Source organism: Leiobunum rupestre, chromosome 5, assembly GCF_980474605.1.
Source record: "Leiobunum rupestre chromosome 5, qqLeiRupe1.1.hap1, whole genome shotgun sequence".
Lineage (NCBI taxonomy): Eukaryota > Metazoa > Arthropoda > Arachnida > Opiliones > Sclerosomatidae > Leiobunum > Leiobunum rupestre.
In genome coordinates, this window is record NC_143388.1 from 11,045,836 (window position 1) to 11,061,660 (window position 15,825).

At 32.7% G+C, this 15,825-nt stretch overlaps 1 protein-coding gene across 11 annotated transcripts in view; it reads right to left on the reverse strand.

The window, feature by feature from the left end:
* raskol (Ras GTPase-activating protein raskol) overlaps positions 1-15,825 on the reverse strand; it is a 192,299-nt gene that overhangs the window by 43,853 nt on the left and 132,621 nt on the right. Inside the window, exon 1 of one of the 11 annotated variants that reach the window (XM_090175861.1) lies at positions 11,442-11,641. The exons of 9 other annotated variants lie outside the window; for them this stretch is intronic. Coding sequence is in view for 1 of the 2 variants with exons in the window: in XM_090175858.1 (XP_090031984.1) it covers positions 11,089-11,131 (43 nt within the window). In the remaining variant the exon portion in view is untranslated. Of the gene's footprint in view, positions 1-11,088; positions 11,147-11,441; positions 11,642-15,825 lie in introns of those variants that run through there. One more of the 11 variants, XM_090175858.1, reaches the window with a different exon arrangement.

Below are 15,825 nucleotides of genomic sequence, written 5' to 3' on the forward strand. Positions count from 1 at the left end.
TAAGATTGTGGAAGAAAAGAAAACGTTAAGAATGAAAAAAAATATGAAAGGCTGTAATTTAATTCACGCTTCACGTCTGACGCGAAAAATTACTGGCGAATATTTTGGGGTATAAGTAGCTTACGAATAACGTATCTCACGGTTTTGGGGGCGCAAAAGGAACGTCACCAAAATTTCGAAAGACGTAATAAAAAGGTCAATGGACGACGACAACGCCACCGAGCGGCAATATAGCGCGAGATATTGGCGTTTCTTCCCCTTCCCCAAAAAAAACAAACATTCCGATATTAAGTTTCCTAAAAATGGGATGTTTTTCCCAAGACTTCAACTGAAAACAGAAAAAGGCGTTTGCCCAAAATGTTACCGCGATTCTCATGACGACGTTAGCGAAGTCGGGACCACTGGGTGACGGAGGCGCCCCCTGCCAACGCAAATTGTAAATATTTAAACATGGGAAAATGTCCCGCTTTGTGACAAGTTTAGCATTTATAATACCAGAATTATTTTTTTCTACTAGAGAGCTACGTGAAGACGTTTTTTTACCATTTACCATGGTTAGAAGACAGATATTTGAACGGAAATGGAATGAGAATGGTTAGAAGACCAATATTTGAACGGAAATGGAATGGAAATGGTTAGAAGATCAATATTTGAACGGAAATGGAATGGAAATGGTTAGAAGACCAATATTTGAACGGAAATGAAATATAAATGGTTAGAAGACCAATATTTGAACGGAAATGGAATGGAAATGGTTAGAAGACCAATATTTTAACGGAAATGATATATAAATGGTTAGAAGACCAATATTTGAACGGAAATGGAATGGAAATGGTTAGAAGACCAATATTTGAACGGAAATGGAATGGAAATGGTTAGAAGACCAATATTTGAACGGAAATGAAATATAAATGGTTAGAAGACCAATATTTGAACGGAAATGAAATATAAATGGTTAGAAGACCAATATTTGAACGGAAATGATATATAAATGGTTAGAAGACCAATATTTGAACGGGCAGCTCCCTTATTTTCTACGATTAGTGAGTTAAATATTTGTCTGATATACAGGTCTCCAATATTAACATTTAAATATTAAAAAAAATAGTCGATGCCCTTAGTGTTTAAAAATTCTAAGAATGCATCAACCTCCTAATATAAATTCGTAGGTAAAGGTACAAGTAACCCTTTCATCTCTTTTAATGAATATTCATAAACCTCCGAAGATATCGACGATTTTAATGAATGAACCGGGGTTCAAATTTAAACTTTTTTCTTCGTCAATGCATTCTATTTTTCAATAATGAATTCCTCTTCAAACGGATACATTCAGTCCGCAGGCGTTGCTTACAAAATCGTTCCCCAAAAATACGTTAAAAATAACCAGAATCCGTAATCTATAGCAAAATAAGATGGAGAATCGTATTTCACCTGGTAGTAGAGCGAAAAGGCAGTTCCAAGGGGGTTCTGCCATTGACTGCGGTCTTACGTGACCGTTGTCGTGGGCTTTAGTAATAGCTACCATCTGGTACAACACTGCGGGATCCGCAGACTTCATACTTTCCCATGTCCCGCGCAAAAAGTAGACACCCATCACGCCCCCTTATAGACTTGAGGCCAGTAGGCCGTACCCGTCTCTCTTGGCAGTTCGCGGAAAGTCATTCTTCATTTCCAATACGTCACACGCCTCCCCGCCTTCAACCACGCTGCAAACTCGAATCGCGACAACACACCCTCCATCAGACATTACACCCAAAAATCGCCTCATTATCGCGTTGGAAACAGATTATCTTGGAAATATTCGTCTAATAACTGCCGCAATGTCACCATCACTGACTAGTGAAACGTACATTCGAGGAAGAAACGAACGTAAATGACAATATCACTAGGTACCAGACCGTAACGCTCATCGAGCCTTCGAACAACGCTTCATCATTTGACTAGTAGATAATAAAATTGGATGGAATTAATAATCAAAAGATACCACGCAAAGCGGAAACGTATATTTCTTATATTTTTTTTAGGCCTTTGGCATCCGTACGAACGAGAGATACGCATGGTTGAGAGAAAAGGAAATATATAATATTACGGGAATACTTCCTTACGCTTTGATACTCATATTTCACGAGGTTTAATTAAATATTACCGGTTTCAATCGGACGAAGCGTGGAAAAAAGTGATAATCAAAGTTTACTTTAATTCGGTATTGAAAAAATTGAAATGAAAAACTTCTAAAATTGGTGCTTATCAAGTGGGTAAACAAAAAATTAAATTTGTCGCGGTTCACTAGAGGGTAAATTATTCCGAATGACGTAACGGGTTATGAAAGATCAACTGCACGGAAGTCATTAAATAATTTCATCCATAAAAACGAAAGGATTATTGCCCTTATACTTACAATTTTTACAAACCAAATACGTACCCATTTTTTAGAATAAATTAAATTTAATAATCATTAATTTATAAAGGGGATAAATTAGCATTTTTTTTATAATTTAATTTATTTAAAGGACGATTTCATATATTAATAAATATCTAACGTAATACTCAAAATCTTAACAATAGGTGTTTCTATAAAATACGGGAGGTCACGTAAATGTTTATCTACGTCACAAGCTATAGTTATTGAAGATAGAGAGCACGTGCTGGAGTCGATCAAGATTTTGGAATTTCAAGTCCACGTAGGGCGTAATATTGTTTACCAAATATATTTTTAATAATTTAATTTACCGACAATTTAATGCCCTAATAAATATCTGAGATAATACTTAAAAGTAATTATTATGTTTTAAAAATTATAAACTTTACTATTTTTTATGAAGAAGTATTAAATTTAAACAGAATAATAATTTTGGTTTGTAACTTTGAAAAATTAATGGTACAGGGTGGAATAACGTTTTGATACAATAATATTTTGGTAACGATTTAATAACCTACACTCAAAATTATCTCCCTATTAGTTCCCAAAAATTATAGAAACTTTTCTAAATTTTATATCGAAATTAGTTTAAAATATAAAACTAATATATAATAAAAAAGAAAAATAATATTTTGTAACTTTGAAAAATTAATATTTTAGAAAATGTTGGCGGAGTACGGGTAAAATCTAAATATAAAATTAATCTATCTACATTAGTATACTTTAGTTGTTTAAGTTCCAGATTTACAAATAAATAATAGATGATACGAGCCCACCAACTCTCCATCGATCTATCCGAAATATAAAAAAAATATATAAATTTCAAAGCACTCAAATATTTTGCATATTACTTCGGCAGGCGCAATCTATACGAGATATATAATTCATAATTTCAAAGTATTATCATTAAATAATCAGTAGTTAAATTAAAAAATTTAATTACGAACTAAGGCAACTGTAAATATAAGTACGAACGTTTGAGAAATACCAAATCGGTAATTTAAAAACACAGGCATCAACGGCCAAAAAAAAAGAAATACCAATAAAAAAGATCAAACAACTTTTAAATTTGTCAAAAAATAATTGGACGAACTAACACTGTTTGAAATTAAAAAGCAATTTCAAAACGAACAACCATTAATTAACGTAAAATAAGAATCTAATATAACGAAAACCAGGGGCCCAGGCTAGGTTAAAACCCGCTTATACTAATAGAAAGAAAATGCCAATTAAAAACGACAAAGGGGAACCTCTAAAGTCATTAATATCGCATTATCCGGCTTCGATAACAAAAATCGATCTTTGGACGATTAAATGAAAAGAATGAATGCAAAGGGAAAAATACCTGATTCCATCTCGGAAAAGAATCCCAGTTATCTCGATCACTATATGGCTATAACGAGAGCGAAATAATGAGGGTCCTTTTCTCGGCAGAAAGAAGACTTATCGCATCCGGTCTTTCACACTAGACAAAACACGCTGCCAGTGCTGCCACCGCCGAAGACGCTCCTAGCGTGAAGCGAACAAGCTGGACAGGGACGATTGCCCTTGTATATACCGCAGGAGCGAAGCACCCTGAGCCAATACAGCGCGTAAAGGGGTTGGAACAAGCTGATGGAACTAATGAAGGACCGAAGGTGGTTGGTTACCCAACGACAAGGATGACTTAGCCTCCGCGTTTTGACGAATTTTTTGAATTTTCCCATACGTTTCTAGTCAATTTAATGACAATTTAAAATAAATTTAACGGAATTTTTTTCCCCTTAAAATAAAAAACGGTTTTTAATGGGGGTTTTTTTTTTGTTAAGGACGTTGCTATTTGGGACGTTTGTTTTGCAACCATTTATGTTGATATTTTTTTATTGGGAATTAATTAATTTCTACGTGAATTCCAATGGTCATCAACGTATAATTTTAATTTGCCAACTATTTTATAAATTAAATACTAACTATTAACAAAGTAGCGGAGTCGTGATATTTATTAGTGACAGATTCATTAACCATTTAAATTATTCAATTATTATAACTGATGTATTCTAAATAATTATTCATAATTAAAATCGTTAATAACGAATACGTATCAAGAATGTATTTATTTATAATAAGACGAATCATGGTCGTATTTTCGAAATACGTCAGTTTTAGGGAACCAATGAACTCTAAAAATAAATATATTATTATATTATCACTATTACGAAAATTACTAGTTGAGAATTGTAGCAGTTCTACGCGTGTTGGTAATTGAAAAGATAAAAACTGAAATGTACACATATTTTTACTAAAAATGTGTAAATTTTCTTTTCAATTATTTCGATAACTATTAATAAATGTCTAAACTATGATTCCGATGATAATATTTAAAATAACAAAAATGCCCTTACGAGCACCACTACTACAATCTATTCAACCCTGGCCTCAGTTTTCAAAAAATACCGCTTATTTCGAATTATGTGCATACCACTGGTAAATAATGAGTAATATGGTAAATAATGGGCAATATGGTAAATAATGGGCAATATGGTAAATAATGGGCAATATGGTAAATAATGGGCAATATGGTAAATAATGGGCAATATGGTAAATAATGGGCAAATAATGGGCAATATGGTAAATAATGGGCAATATGGTAAATAATGGGCAATATGGTAAATAATGGGCAATATGGTAAATAATGGGCAATATGGTAAATAATGGGCAATATGGTAAATAACGCTAAATATGGTAAATAATGTTAAATATGGTAAATATTGGTAAATAATGGGCAATATGGTAAATAATGGGCAATATGGTAAATAATGGGCAATATGGTAAATAATGGGCAATATGGTAAATAATGGGCAATATGGTAAATAATGGGCAATATGGTAAATAATGGGCAATATGGTAAATAATGGGCAATATGGTAAATAATGGGCAATATGGTAAATAATGGGCAATATGGTAAATAATGGGCAATATGGTAAATAATGGGCAATATGGTAAATAATGGGCAATATGGTAAATAATGGGCAATATGGTAAATAATGGGCAATATGGTAAATAATGGGCAATATGGTAAATAATGGGCAATATGGTAAATAATGGGCAATATGGTAAATAATGGGCAATATGGTAAATAATGGGCAATATGGTAAATAATGGGCAATATGGTAAATAATGGGCAATATGGTAAATAATGGGCAATATGGTAAATAATGGGCAATATGGTAAATAATGGGCAATATGGTAAATAATGGGCAATATGGTAAATAATGGGCAATATGGTAAATAATGGGCAATATGGTAAATAATGGGCAATATGGTAAATAATGGGCAATATGGTAAATAATGGGCAATATGGTAAATAATGGGCAATATGGTAAATAATGGGCAATATGGTAAATAATGGGCAATATGGTAAATAATGGGCAATATGGTAAATAATGGGCAATATGGTAAATAATGGGCAATATGGTAAATAATGGGCAATATGGTAAATAATGGGCAATATGGTAAATAATGGGCAATATAACGCTAAATATGGTAAATAATGTTAAATATGGTAGATAATGGTAAATATGGTAGATAATGGTAAATATGGTCTAAAACTTTATTTCCACTACATTATAAGTCTGTTGTAAATCTTAGAAGTTTTATTACCATAAAATGTAGTTTTAAGTTTTAAATACGTTAAGTTATTCATGAAAATATATTATTTACCACTTTTCCCATGTTATACCGTAACGTTATTGACCATATGATTATTTAGCACCTCTTCGTAACCCTGCCTGGCTCAAAATAGTACTAAAAAACGAAATCAGAGCGCAACGATAGACGCGATAATGGTAGTTTTGTAAGTTTGAGCGCCTGGCGTTGGTTATCCGAAAAGAGGGGTGCAAAACTAATAACGGGCCAGCTCTACACCCTTGGCGCGATACAAGACGGACGCTTTGAAAACAAACAAAACTGCGAATGAAGAGGAGCTTAGAGAGAGGTTCAAATATACGCGCTTGTCTTTCAAGCCTCGATCATTTGTTCTCCAAGATTGAGTTTCGGAACACTACCGTGTTTATTCTACGAGAGCGACTACACACTGACCCAGAATTCAATTTTTTTTACTCAGTTTCAAATCCGCAGATGGCATTAAAATTTGCGTTCCACCATTTGGAAGCGATGAGCCTGGCGTGATGGTCGTTTGCCAATACAGAGGGGAAAATAACCTTTCTTTAGCGGTTTTAGCTACGGTGGGTCGACCTTTATTAGACAATGGGTTCCTTGGTATTATCAGAAGGCGAACAAATCCCGTACACTCTAAAGAAACAATTTTTTTTATAAATCTTGAAATAAACTAGAAAATCCCAAAATCTGGGCGAAAATCAGTTCCAAAATCTCAAAATCAGACTAAAACACAAAAAAAAATACATTTCTTATAGGAAAAATAGGATTATTTTTTTCAAATTTTATGATTATACAGGACTCAAAATGTGACTTTATAGGATAATATAGAACTAAAATTTCTTAGTTAAAGAATATTTATATGGTAATAGCTAGTGTAGGGAGCTGTTGGCTCGCATGGCATGCAGGGCTTGCCACCACCCTCCTACGCATTGTAACCCGGCCACCTGTTTAAAGGCAGTATAAGTCGCTTGATGACTTAGGCCTAAGGTGGTGCCTTGGGTATTAGCCTAGCTGATTATTATTACTATTATTATTTCAGGTTAAGATACGGAATTTTTTTTTTCAAAAAGTAAATTTAATTTTTAAGTAAAATACTGGATATTAAATTTTTTTGTTTTATTGTAAATTATCACTAAAACGTTCATAACAATGATATAAATTTTTAACGTTACTAGACACTTGAAAATTTTATTTTCTAAATTAGCTATAGAAAAATCGTTCTTGCATACCTTGCTCTAAGGAAGCAACCCCGAAAATATTAGCGATAGTTTTCGTTTGAGAATAACGCAACTAAATTATTGTGTGCATTTCGAACACATACTACCTCAAATATATAAGACTTTATAGGGCATATCAAGAAATTACAGGATAATATAGGATAGGTTGAAAAATATAAGATTTATTAGGACCGCTGGGTGGACTGACAAGAAATCAACATCACTTTGAAATTCAAACCCGTAAGCAAAACTTGAAAATGTCGGACCCCTCCCACAAACTTCACCTTCTTGCAGTCTTTGACTTAGCTCTGAAAATGTACTGTCACAGCTTGAAGAGGACGAATTTAGTCACGCTTTTGTAGGGGGTCCGTGAACAAGTTTACTGTTTCGCTGAAACGCGTGAGAAAACCGTTTCTCGAATGCGTAACGTTAACACGATGATGTAGCATCGTCATAAAAACGCCGGGATGGGAGTAAGTGACTCATCGGTAAACACAATGAAACGCCTATTTTCGCCCGCCGGGATTTTGGACGATTTCAAAAGGAAACTAACTAAACGCTATTTTAGTTTCGAATAACGACCTATGAAATTCCACCTAATTTCACATTTCTGTCAACAGATTTATCAAAAGCTTGTTTTAAGATTTATGGTAATAAGATAATTAAGTATTTTAAAAGAAGTAACGCGTAGATTGTCATATTCAAATTTAAATTATATACAAAATTTGGCAGGTTCAATAATTAAGTATTTTAAAAGAAGTAACGCGTAGATTGTCATATTCAAATTTAAATTATGTTCAAAATTTGGCAGGTTCAATAATTAAGTATTTTAAAAGAAGTAACGCGTAGATTTTCATATTCAAATTTAAATTATGTACAAAATTTGGCAGGTTCAATAAAGTATTTTAAAAGAAGTAACGCGTAGATTGTCATATTCAAATTTAAATTATGTTCAAAATTTGGCAGATTAAATTCTACTTTGTGCGAAAAATCAATTCAAAATATATTATATTTTAAGCTTAATTCCCACTTGGCGCGAAATTTAGTTTTCGCGGGTTGAAGTGACGCTTGCGAATAAAATTTACTAAAGAGCAAAGCTACGGCGAAAATTAAATTCAACGCTAAACTACCGAAAATTCGCCAAGTGGCAACTAAGCTGAAGGGGGAAGAATACAGTAAAAGCCTCTTTTTCGTTCAAGCTGAACGTTTCTGTTTTAACAATTACATAATAGAATTATATTTTTCTTATTAGGCTGAACCTTCCTCTAGTGCTTTAAATAATTTTGATAATTCTAATATTAATAGTTAACGAGATATAAGGTCCTAACTAAAGGGTAGTCTGGGCACTTTCCCAACTTGTTTAGATCCGGGGATCCGAATTAAAACGTAATAACTTAATTATTTTTAAATTTAAAATTGACAAAATTATTTTAAGCACTAAACAAGAGGCTGTTCTACACTTAAATATTAATTTTATAAGTTAAAATACAAAATTAAAAGAGTTCAGCTTGAAATAGCGTGAAATTAGACAATGAGCACTGACTGTAGTCTTCCCTCTTAATACCATACAATGTACGACATTCAACTCTATTCCGATTTGATACAAACAGAATTGGTTTTAAACTGTACGTGTCTTAATTCCAGTTTGATCCAAATTTGTATATTGGATAAGTCATTTTCGTAATGGATAAAATGCTTCGAATGTAGATGCTGCTGCAAATTGACATCCTAACGTTAGCTGATAGCGTTTAAGGTTGGCTAAGAAAACAAACCTTAACTGTTGTATGAAAATTGGGTCAGGTTTTCCTGTCATAATATTTCAGTATAACCACGTTGCTATAAACATAACTTTCGTTGCTATAAAGAAAACCAATATTCGGGGAAAATATTGATCGGTGAAATAATATTGTACGCCATATTCTCAAGAAAATAAGAAATTAATTACTTTGTAACGATACAAAATACATTCGTTATAGTTCAGAATTTTGCCAACCACGTATAAAATCCTGAAATTGCATTTTTTCTTCTATATTTTGAATATAATCAGTTGAAACCCAACTGATCAAATTTTAAAATATTTACACACCAACAAGAAAAATATTTAATTTTGAATTTTTCTTGCGAAAGTTTGACGATTTAGAATTTTATTTTCTGATCTGTCTAACATTGTTATGACTCCTTTTAAAGACGTTTTAAAACTTGCGTATTTCTGTATTTTAACCCTACAGAACTAATTAAAATTGGTAATTACGTCCTATAATGATCCTATAATTTTGAAATTTGTATCCTAAAACTATCCTATAATTTGAATTTTTTTTATCCTATAATGATCCTATAATTTGAATTTTTTTTATCCTATAATGATCCTATAATTTGAATTTTTTATCCTATAATGATCCTATAATTTTGACATTTGTATCCTAAAACTATCCAATAATTTGAAATTTTTATCCTTTAATGATCCTGTAATTTGAATTTTATCCTATAAGGATCCTATAATTTGAATTTTTTTATCCTATAATGATCCTATAATTTTGACATTTGTATCCTAAAACTATCCAATAATTTGAAAATTTTTATCCTTTAATGATCCTGTAATTTGAATTTTATCCTATAATGATCCTGTAATTTGAATTTTATCCTATAATGATCCTATAATTTGAATTTTTTATCCTATAATGATCCTATAATTTTGACATTTGTATCCTAAAACTATCCAATAATTTGAAATTTTTATCCTTTAATGATCCTGTAATTTGAATTTTATCCTATAAGGATCCTATAATTTGAATTTTTTATCCTATAATGATCCTATAATTTTGACATTTGTATCCTAAAACTATCCAATAATTTGAAAAATTTTATCCTTTAATGATCCTGTAATTTGAATTTTATCCTATAATGATCCTGTAATTTGAATTTTATCCTATAATGATCCTATAATTTGAATTTTTTTATCCTATAATGATCCTATAATTTGAATTTTTTTTATCCTATAATGATCCTATAATTTGAATTTTTTTATCCTATAATGATCCTATAATTTGATTTTTTTTATCCTATAATGATCCTATAATTTTGACATTTGTATCCTAAAACTATCCAATAATTTGAAATTTTTATCCTTTAATGATCCTGTAATTTGAATTTTATCCTATAAGGATCCTATAATTTGAATTTTTTATCCTATAATGATCCTATAATTTTGACATTTGTATCCTAAAACTATCCAATAATTTGAAAAATTTTATCCTTTAATGATCCTGTAATTTGAATTTTATCCTTTAATGATCCTGTAATTTGAATTTTATCCTATAATGATCCTATAATTTGAATTTTTTTATCCTATAATGATCCTATAATTTGAATTTTTTTTATCCTATAATGATCCTATAATTTGAATTTTTTTATCCTATAATGATCCTATAATTTGATTTTTTTTATCCTATAATGATCCTATAATTTTGACATTTGTATCCTAAAACTATCCAATAATTTGAAATTTTTATCCTTTAATGATCCTATAATTTTTACTTTAATATTCTATAATTTTAAGCACTATTGGCTGGGAACCCCTTAACTCTCCAATTTTGCGTTCTTAATAGGGCATAAAGGGAGTAAATTATAAATAAAAACCATATCGTCTTCTAACACGCACTACTTATTAATTTTAACCTAACTAGATCCAGTTACCATAACATCTGATAAATCAAGTGTCAGAAATTAGGGGATCTACCATAAATATAACCATTAAAATCATTATATTTTATTCGTAATTATTTCAACAACTCTTACCTCTAAGAAGCTGATAATCGTTGAACAGCACACGAACTCTCATTTTCACGACTTTCAAACCGTGAAATGTCGAAAGAACTAAGGCTCACCAACCCATTCCCTTCTCTCGTATATAATCCAACACCTGGCCAGACCACAAGTCAAACTGCAAATGTGAGCACCCAAAGACGTCCTCCTGATCATCGATGAGATCCCCTACCCAAATATTTGGAGGGGGGCGCGGGCGGAAAGGGGGGGGTGTGGTAGCGCCGGTTGAAGCCATAAAACAACCCATGCCGCTACCTTTTCGCTACTCTCACTCTCGCCAGTAAAAAAAAATGTTTTCCAAAATTGTAAAGGTAAAAATTCCTTACCCTGAGTTCTTACATCGACATACGCGTTTACAGTGGGCCTCTCGGCATGACACGCGCACAAAACGTTGAGTGTGGCAGCTCGGCGATATTTAATGACTAGGAGGAATAAATACGCTTATTTTCGCTCTAAGAACAGCCGATTTTCACAACGCGAAACTTTCAAATTGAGAGACTAGAAGGATCACGTTTAAAATGCGACAACACGGACTCGGCCATCTGCTCAAAATGCGTCCTTTCCACGGCATCTCCGGAAAATTGCGTTCCCCCGTTTTGCCTTCCCCCACCGCTTCTCTCCTATCAGGAAACCGCTCGCCGCCGTTCGCCAAAAAAACGCAATCCAACTGCCGCTATTATAGTGAAAGGCCCAGTACGCGCTTTGCTTTCCCCGCTCGATACGTAAATTTTACGCGCGCTACGCGTGAAAAATATACCATCGACCCTTCGCGGCGACGGATATGGTGGCGCCATCTAGTAATACTCGAGTCAACTAGGTATTTTAAAAAAATGGCATTTTCATTTGAAATTTCACTAATTTTTATTTACTGATAATATAATAAGGGACTATTTCGATGTAAGAATACCAGGTAAAAAAATAGTCCATGAAAAAACACGCGAAAACTAAGGTATATCTCTCCAATATCTACCCGCGGGCTAGAAATACTAGAAAACATGATGCCATGCTATTAAAATCTACCAGGTGTGTCAGCGACAGGCGATATGGAGTAGACAGACAGCTTGCGTCTCCGGGGGGGAGGGGGGTTGAAATATTTTATTCACCGGTATACGAGTGCGGCCACGTGGCCCACAATGGGAGGTCCTACTAAAACTCGAAGCCTGCCATAAGTATAACAACTAAAAGGACTTGAATTTTTTTAGAATACTGCAGCTGCGCCATTTTGCACGTAAAACTCTATGGGATCCGTGAAAGAAAGTTGGCGGTACGAGCCGGCACGCGCCCGGGTCTCCATTTCCCCCCCTCCCGGCCCCCCTACAAGCCAGGCGCGCAAAGGCAACAAATAAACAGGGCTCCTACGTACTATTTCCGGTCCCGGGACAAAGAATAAACTATCGCAACTGCCGCGTAATGCTGAGTGAAGGGGATACGAGGAAAGACAGCAAAAAACTTTATATATTTCGGCAGCTTTTTATGTGTCTTTGCCGCGGAAGGGTACGAAAGTAGTTACACGGTAGTATATGGTGAGGTACAAATTACGTGCCGCGAATATATTTAGCCAAAGCGGACGCTAGAGGACGTATCGGTTCTCCTCTTACGGTCATAGTCCGTCGGTAGAATAATGAAAGGTTAGTCGCATCCCGGACGGACCCCCACTTCGGTGTTCAGAAAACACGTTACAACTTGTTCCGCGGCTTTCCGATGGCGTTTTCCGGACAGAAAAACAAGATAAATCCCTAAAACACACATTCCCTCTTCTGAGCCTTCTTCATCCGCCTACGGAATAATTCTGTCTATAAGCCGCTGAAATCGGTTCGCCAAAGAGGGAACGCGTCAAAAAAAAGAGGAAAAATAAGCGCGCGAAAGCAAGAAATTTAACGAGATTTTTGCTACTGGCTTTTTAATGCTCGCTCGACGAAAGCGCTTTTTGAGAGCGGATTCCGCTTAGCTAAGCCGGAAAAATCATTTTGCGCTAATATAATAAACAAGGGTGCTGAAAAGGAGGCGCTTAGATGAATGCGGAGCTTAAATTGAAAAGAGTATAAGCCTTTGCGGGTTTGGCGAAAATTGCGTTTATAAGGTCTCCCTCATCCCTACCCCTAACGTACTCAAATTACTAGTTTTCCAAAGGATAACCTGTAGAAATTGTCCCTGAATACCACTAAAAGAGTTTTGCAAACTTTAGCCTTTAGCGACCCAGTTCCCCTAGGAAAGTTTATTTAGAGCTTGTTTATATAGTGATGATCAGAAGCCCTGCGTACCTGAATACGCTAGAACAGAAGTATTCCTCTGCTGATTTGAAAGAAGAAATACAGAATATTCGGTTTTTCTTAATTTATTTGGGAAAGTATGGTTTTATTAATTAGTAAATATTCTTAGGCGGTTATGAGGTAAAAAAAATAAAATTCCCTCTAGTATTCGAAGATAAATGTGTCATACTTCTGTCGTAATAAAAATGTTATATATTTCTGGTTAGATGCATAGGGCAAAGTTTATTAACGCGGGTGTAGCCTTAGAAATGATTTTATATCATATTAAAGGAATGTTCAAAAATAAATATTGCACATTATTGAAATTTCTTATTTCAAAGGATCACAAAATCAACAAAATTTCTGATATTAGGCTTAGCGACTCTATTTGAATTTAACTTGAAATTAAAAAAGCAGCTTTCAAGAACCTTTAACATTTAACGTGACATTTAAATTTCACCTGTCCAAAAATATACTTATTTATAAAGTCAGGAATCCATACCTCTACTTGGAATACTTATCGCGGCAGATTTTCGTCTCGATGTGGCTGACGGTTTTTTTGACGTCACTATGCTAACTTAACAAACAACAAGGTGAGAGGGGAGCGCACGCAGAGGGGATTTTTTCTCTCGTAGGCGGGGCCAAAGCCGTCAGAGTGATCTTACCATACGCGATACGTCAGGATAAGCATTCCGAGTACAGGTATGGATTTCTTATATAGTATATATAAGTTAAAATATTCATATAATATATTTATTTATATATTTAAATAATATATTTCAAGCATTTAACGAACGCATAAAGATGAATATTTTTTTAGCAAATGTTGTAAGCGTAACGTTTTAGGAACCTTGAGACTCACGCTCTGTGGCACTTTCCAATTAACACGTGACAACGAGCGTGCGTCGCGCGCCTTTATTAAATAGAAGAGAAACGCCCCCTGATGTCGTGTAGCGCCATCTTCAGCCTAGTCGGAGTAATTATTTTTAATCCTCATTAAATCAAAATTATGTAGACTTCAATATTTTTGACAACCTTAAATTTCGAGACGTTTTAATTATTAAGTTTTAAGTAAAAAGAACGAGAAATTCGGGAATCTTTTTCGATGTGGAAAGCACTTTACGTTAAATTAGAAGCACTTTAATTATATTGGAATTCCTCTCACGTAGTAGGTGTATAATGCACTTAATTACTAGTAGCAGGCATTGGCCCCTAGCCTATTCGGAAATATAAGCAATTCTACTTTACTGTGTACGGGTAAAACTGGGTATCAAGTTACACCCGAAAGGAATGCCCCCTAAAACGACACACTTAAGACTAGTCTCAAAGGCGAGACACACGCTAAATTAGCGACTCGAAACTAAATATCCGGACTAGAGCTCAACATTTCCCATTAAAATCTTTTAGCGACTGCCTCAACTTTAATTAAGACGAAAAGCCAACGTTATTTTGATCAAGAAAGTAACCGGAAGGGAAATAATTTCATACACGCCATGCCAAGAGATGATAATTAAATTAAATTATTTACAATATTGAAAATTCTTAATTCTTTAAAACATTTTTAATTGTGGTGATATGTTTCCGACTTCACCTGACTTTCCGAACTGTTTAATACAAATAATTTAAAATTAAATAGCAGAAGTAAATGAAATGAAGTGTTCAGTGGATAAAAATTATTGAATTATTGAAAATATTTACCACTTTAAATTCGTAATAATTTAATTTCTTTTTTTAATAATTTAATATTACTAAAAATATTTAATTAAAATATCTTGTTTCTTAATTTTTAATATTACTAAAAATATTTAATTAAAATATCTTGTTTCTTAATTTTTAATATTACTAAAAATATTTAATTAAAATATCTTGTTTCTTAATTTTTAATATTACTAAAAATATTTAATTAAAATATCTTTTTCTTTTATTTAATGTTACGAAAATGATTTAATTAAAATATCTTGTTTCTTTTATTATTTAATAATACGAAAAATATTTCATTAAAATATCTTGTTTCTTTTATTATTTAATATTACTAAAAACATTTTAATAAAATATCTGGTTTCTTTTATAATTTAATGATACGAAAAATATTTTAATAAAATATCTTGTTTCTATAATAATTTAATATAATATATAATATTATATTTATTTATATTATAAATATATAATATTTAATTAAAATATCTGGTTTCTTTTTTTTAATATTACGACAAATTTTCAAAATATTTTGTTTCTTCAATTATATAATATTATGAAAAATTAACTCTGATTATATACCATACTTGATAATTTAAATAATTCAAATTTAACCGCAGTTAATGCAATTCAAGAATGCGGAAAAGTTATATGTTAAATAAATATTCCTTGTTAATTATTATTTTTATATTTCTATATAACTAAAAAGCTTAAAAGCTCACAATAAAACGCCCAGAGAGCAGGAAATACTCACAAAATGAATGAT